We start from the raw sequence: 6824 nt of genomic DNA, 5'->3' as shown, positions 1-6824 counted from the left end.
ATAAGGTTATTCAATTACTAAATCAGCCTATCTAGCTATTTAGTTCTAATTAGCATTAGATCCATAAGGTAAAAACCATGAAGTTTGGCAATTCACAGTGAAATTAAAGAGGAAAAAAAAAAGAAAAAAAAAAGAGAGAGTATATTTATATTGTGTATATGTTGATTAATTAGTTGGTAAGTATGTTAAGAAGTAGAACTCTAGTCTGAATCAAACGTCTAAACATGCACTCTATCTCAGCTTCAAGATCCTCAATCGTTATTTCCACTGCCTCCAATCTTTTATTCGCGCTTTGAACTGCCATTTCATCGCTTACATCATAAACTCTCCGCCAACTCGATCTCATGAACTTGGCTGCCAAATACCCTTTACTTGACCTTCTTTCCAACCAAGGAATAGAAATGAGGGAAAGCAGCGACTCCACCACAGATATGGCAGTCGCACTCACTTCTCTTAGCACATCCACAACCACCGTCAGGTTGTCGTCAATGTCACAAGTGATGATGGGCTTGTTTCTCATCCCTTTCAATGATTGCAAGCACTTGAGGGTCTCTTTCTTTAGTTTCTTTGAGTATCGGTTGTAAACTGCTATTTTGGTTCCAATATCAGCCTCATCGGTGCTTACACGGCGCAAAGTGAATTGTAGGTCTTGTACATGTTCCTTGACAAGTAAAAGAATGTCCCTGGAAATGCCACAAACATCCAACATCCTTAGAGATGATTCGGACACTTGATGAACCCATTGTTCTTGACCTTGGTGAACAAGCGCTCGCTTGATTATTGGTGAGTGCAGGAGGTCGTTAGCTGAGTTATGCAAGTCTCTGAGAGCATTGAAATTCAGGTTTGCCATTGTCGAAATATAAAGAGATTAACAAGAATGGATTGAGGCTGACGGAGGGGGGGGGGGCTGTGGAAGGCCAATTGCTTCTTCAACCTGGCTTTATATTGATACCATAAACGACACCTTATCCTAAACTAGATCTCAGATCCATGGGAAAAGGACTACGAAGTATCGTTGACAGTCGGTACGGGCTTGGGACAATTGGTAACAGCTAAGGGACCAAATTTGTCTGTAGGAACCTTCCGCATGAGATAGAGACAAGCCATTTTTACGATATTCCGACGTCTTTTCATTTTCTTTATCCTACATATATATATATATATAATAGATAAAAGATCAAGAATACGATATTCCAGATATATGAGTAAGCTTTAAAAAAAAAGGATCATATTCATATTGAATACACATACTCGGAAGTCAGTGTAAGTTGTTGGGTGTTATGACATCAACTGGTATAAGAAAAAAAGAATGCATGCACGAGGAATAGGATGCCAGCTTGTGTTCATTTCTTACAGGCAGAAGAGACAAGATGTTGCAGAAGGGGTATTTAAAAATTTAGAATGCTAATCTTTATATATATATAAAATAGTGTTTTGTGTTTTATTGTTTCTGGTAACCTAATGTGCTGTGGTTTTGTTTACTGAGAAGGCAACAGAAAATCTGATAACTGATATTCTAGATTTGACACTCCCGGTGAGGGAATTTCCGAGAAAGTTAAATGAAGATTCCTTCATATATTTGAATAAATAAAACTATGCTGCTGCATGCGCCATGCATTAAGACGGCTCTGCAATTGTAAAAGATGAAAACTCACTTCCGTTGTTAATGCAAAAAAACTGAGAAAAAATATATTTTTAAACCGTTACTATTTGAGAGAATTGATTATGTAAATTTACTGTTTTACCCCTTCAGAAAACAATATAATTAGGATGTCATTTTCCTAATTTTTCATACAACATAACAAGAGAAAAACAATTTCTCTCATTCTTCTGTTCTCTAAATTTTGGTGTTCCACAAAATTACACAAGAGGAAAATCCTATCTAGGAGATTGAATTTTAAGTGAGACTCGATCTGTGACCCCTCTCGTCCTTCTTGGGAATTGAACCTGGTGTGGTTTGGTCAGTTTTCTTCTAGCTTATTTTTCGATCAGATTTTCAACCAACTGCTTTTGTTTTTTCGGTTTCGATTCCTTTCGAGAAGAGCAATACCAATTGTGTTCCACCTTTATTCAAATGACAAATATTGAAGTACTGTATTAACCTTGAGAGGTGACGTCCACTACACGATTACACCAATCAGGGAAAATTTGCTTTTAAGGTCGTGATTCTTCTATGGCACAGTGATTACTTTATTTATTTACACTCAAGTTTAATTTCCTATCAACGCTAACAGTTTTGTTTTGTAGTCTCCAACTCTATCCAGAGCACTCACTACCTTATGCTTTGTTGATTGTTTTGGGGGCATAACTCGAAGTCTAGCTATCTAGCTATACTTATGTTTTTTAGGTTAAGTTCTTCTATTAGTCTCTGTACTTTACAAAATTTGTGGATTTTATCTTTGTATTTTAATTTTATCATTTTTAGTCTTGTACTTTTCAAAATTTAAAATTTTAGTCCTTAACAAATGATAATTTTTAAGTTTATTAAGTTCCACTATTTACAAAAGTTGATGTGGTAAATATATCAACTTGTTATTTTCACATATTATTCACTAAAAATCCAATTAAATGGGTTAACAACTGTCGTTTGTGTCAATATTAAAATTTAAAAATTCGAAAAGTATAAAGATTTAAAATGATCAAATAGAAGAATATGAACTAAATTTACAACTGTACGGATAATACATGACTAGTAATTAAATTTAACCAAACAAATTCAATTGCTACTATTAATCTCGGGATTAAAATTTCAAAAATTAAAAAGTATAAATACTAATGGCAGAAATTAACTTTTTTTTAATTACCACACCTAGAGTTGGGACTATTATTCCCCAAATTTCATTTTCATTTGGTAACAGGTGCTAATATAATTTTGCCCGGTCGGTTGAAGTGATTTTTATTTATTTAATTATTTTTGCAAGTTGCAAAACTTCCCTTAGTAAGGAAAAAAATAGTGAAAATCTTATGACGCTTAGTATATATTTTTATATTTTTTATAAATGAATTGAGTACTTTTATGTAGGGATGAAGTAAAATTATAAAATTTTGAAGGTTTAAATTAAAAAATTTATTTTAAAAGCACTTAAATTAAATAATTAAATTTTAGGAGAAAAAAATATTTTTTTATTCAAAAAATTAAAAGCTTAGATAAAAATTTTAATATTTAGCAGAGACTAAAAATGATAAACTCTCCCGAAGGACAAGGTGTTTAAATAAATAAGCTAGTTGATGAGTTAAGAATATGAAGTATAATTGAGGTTCTAAGAAGTACTATTTTTTTCTTCTCAAGGTTAGGTATTTATTAGATTAAGTCCAGTAATTAATTCTCTGATTTATAGGCCTATTAAGGGGTAGATGCCTGCTTCATATTAAGGATGAAGATTGAACCCTTAACCATTGGTTAAGGAAGGAAAAACTCTTATCATTTCATTTAACTCCTGTAATTTAAAGAGTAATAATTTTGTGCCTACAAAAGATTTGTTTTATTATATAACCGGTCTGGTGATGATAATTCAATAAACTGAGGTTTTAGTCTACAATCACTCATTTTCATTAGAGGCAAGCAATGTTCTATTTCCAACTCATGAGTATTGCATCACCTCTGCACTTGGGCTAAATTTTAAGATCAAACCAACCACCAACCACTCCAGATGACTGCGAATATATTTTTCTTGAACTTTTAAAAGAAAAAGAAAAAAAGAGAGACCAAATAGAGAATAAATTATTTCTAAAGTTTTCATTTTAAAATAAATAACAACATATATTGGATTTAATTTGATCTGATAGTCAGTATCGGAGATTAGAGAAAAAATTGTTTGAACTTTGATTTGTAGATTCGTAATGTCCAAAGTTATTTACAAAAATATTTAAAAATATAAAATACTACTAAAAATTGTAAAAATTTTAAAAAATATAAATAAAATTATAAAAATTCTAAATTTATTAATATATTTAAAAATATGTAATAATTTTTATAAATCATAAAAATAATAAAAATATAACAATATAAGATTTATTAGAAATTGTAAAATATTATACATATTATAATAAATTATTAGAAATTGAAAAAGATTGTAAAAAAATTATTAAAATTTTAAAAAATTGTAACATCCCGAAAACCGGATTAGAAGAAATTGAATATTGGAAACCAAGTATGGTCATCCTTCGATTTTGAGTTTAGATTTTGGAAATTTTTAACAAGGAAATTGATTTGATTTAGTATTTAAGTGTTATGGTCATGTGTGAGAGGTCCTGGGTTTGAACCTTATTCCTTGAAATTTTGTTATTTTTATCAAAACCTTACTCTTGATCGTCTGGCATAAGTTCTATTTTCGATAAACTAATGATAAGAATGAGCTTGTTGGGTCAATGGTTAAATGTTTGCATACCCTTTAGTCTTGGGTTTGAGTCTTGGCAAAAGTTAGGGAGATGTTTTTACTGAACTTGTAACGCCCCAATTTTCGGGAATCCTGTGAATGTTGGCATAGGTTTAATTATGTTAGTGGGCCTCTAGAAGGCCCAAGCTTAAGATAGAACCCGGTAATTTTAGTTAATTTTTGTTCCATAAGAAAAAGGGAGTGAAATTATGAAATAGGACCTATGTGAAAATGTTTGAAAATGCTATAGGCTAAATTGAAGTGGCCAAATAAATAGGAGTGCAAAATAGGAGGATTTGCAGGACAAACCTCCCATTTTACATGAAGTGGCCAGCCATCATGTTGTTGTAGACAAAATGTGCACTTGATATCCATAATTTATGGTACAAATTGATACAAATTGATAATAGGTTAGGTAAATGTTCCATGATAATGGGTTAGGTAAATGTTTCATGATAATGGGTTAGGTAAATGTTTCATGATAAGAATTTCATGTCTTTTGTATTAAAGAATTAAATGGATGAAATATGAAATTTTATTAAAAAAAAAGGGGTGAAAAGAACAAAGTTTTGTCCATCTTTGTTCATCATAGCCTAAAGTTAGAGAAGAGAAGGGAGAGGAGAAAGCTCTTGAATGTTCGGTCACTTGGGGAAGAAAATTGAAGGTAAGTTCATGGTAGTTTGCTTTTATTTTGAGGTTCATGAGTTCTTCTTGATTCTACCTTAACTCTTGAAGCATATTTTGGTTTTTGGTTGTGTTGTGAGCATTTGGTCATGAATTAAAATGAAGGAAATGGTTGTTGTTTCATGTTCTTTTGATGAAAAATGGAAGATAGGTGAAGTTGAGCCAAACAAATGAGCATGCATGTGCCTTAGATGCTAAGGGGAAAAATCGGCTAACATGTTGTGCTTTAAAATGATGAAATGGAGATTATACTTAAGTAAAATCATAGATATGTGATGATTGATTGGTGATATACATGTTTAAATAACAAGCATGCAAGTTAGGTGTGAAAGAGTGATTTGGTAATAAATCTGATTGGGACAGCAGCAGTAACGTGACTTTGGAAAATCAACATTAATTGTGGGAGATGAGTTAGAAGCTGCATAAATTATGTAATTAAAGCTTAATGAGTCTAGTTTCAAATGGAATAAACGAGAACATATTTTGAATTCTGTACAATGAGAAATTTGATTTGTAATGAAGAGTGGTCAGATTAGTCAAACAGTGAAACATGGGAAACTTTGAGAAAAACCTGGTATTGATTGGCTAAACCAAAAATTCTGAAAATTTTATGGATAGAAGATATATGAGTCTATTCTCAGGGAAAATTAACGGCACTTGATTTGGAGTTTTGTAGCTCCAGTTATAAATGATTTAGTGACTGTTGCTCAGGAAGACAGCTTGCAGTGAAATTATGATTATGTGGTAAACATTGACAAAAATTTGTTAATGAGTTACTTATTGATTTCTTATAAGCTTACTATGACCTGTAGGTGTGGTTGGCCGAATATTGTAAGGGGTTAATACGTAGTTTGTATTTGAATAGTTAGATTAACATGTTAGTAATCCAATTGTAGGCGGTTCGTGTGTGGATCTCGTCAGCATATCGTTGCAAACAGGTGTGTAACTAACACCCTCTTTCTTAGTCTGGATCGGCAAAAGCTGAAAAGCCGAAATGCCAAAAACCGGTATTTTGTAGATTTGCGAGTGTGCGAATGCTCGTGAGGTAAATCGATTAATGTTTTTGGTAAGCTGCAATGTTTGGACTGTAAAGTGCATGATTTCTGTGCCCTCGATATTTTTGGGCTTAATGGGCTAAAACTGGAATGATGGGCCAACGGGCCCAATTCGGTAAGAACCCTCGGTAGTGATTCTGTTAGTACGTGAAATGTAGGAATATGCATGAAAAAACCCTAAAATAGATAAATTACTGAAATACCTTTAAAAGTGGAAAATTTACAGTTTTACCTCTAGTAGATAAATTACCGAAATACCCTTAGGGTTAAATTGACCTAAATGCATGTTTGACTGTTGTTATTTACTGCATGCCATGTTGTTATTATCTGATGCATGGGATTGGGATATTGACGGAGGAAGTACTGAAAGTGGCTTGTCCACATACTGGAGGCTTTGCCTCAATTTACTGTTAACTGAGCAGCAAGGCTGCAACTGTGGAGTGTTGGGCTGGGTGGGTTGAGCTATTCCCCACATGGAGTGTATGGCTGGTACGGGTGGAGTGTAGTGGTTGGTGGGTTGAGTAGTCTCCCCAAATGGGCTTGCATATGTTATTGATGTTGCATGTATTTCCAAATGGGCCTATGGGCCATACTGTTATCTGAATAAGGGGCTAAGGCCCAGTTTATTGTAATCTGAAAAGGGCTCTGGCCCAGTACCACTGTTACCTAAATGGGCTTGCATATGTTTACTGATGTTGCATGTATTTTG

General features: G+C 33.0%; 1 protein-coding gene across 1 annotated transcript; it reads right to left on the bottom strand.

Moving 5' to 3' along the window:
* Nucleotides 1–1064, bottom strand: LOC107917672 (uncharacterized). The gene has a single exon (XM_016846967.2). The coding sequence runs from the start codon at nucleotides 848–850 to the stop codon at nucleotides 170–172; it is 681 nt and encodes a 226-aa protein (XP_016702456.1). The 5' UTR covers nucleotides 851–1064; the 3' UTR covers nucleotides 1–169.
* Nucleotides 1065–6824: the final 5760 nt, after the last annotated feature.

This window comes from Gossypium hirsutum, chromosome A01 (genome assembly GCF_007990345.1).
Source record: "Gossypium hirsutum isolate 1008001.06 chromosome A01, Gossypium_hirsutum_v2.1, whole genome shotgun sequence".
Taxonomy (NCBI): Eukaryota; Viridiplantae; Streptophyta; class Magnoliopsida; order Malvales; family Malvaceae; genus Gossypium; species Gossypium hirsutum.
The sequence above is the reverse complement of the archived record's forward strand: the minus strand, read 5'-3'. Positions and strand labels throughout refer to the sequence as shown.

Coding starts and splice junctions, on each gene's coding strand:
- LOC107917672 (XM_016846967.2), bottom strand. CDS start 850: ATGGCAAACCTGAATTTCAATGCTCTCAGAGACTTGCATAACTCAGCT.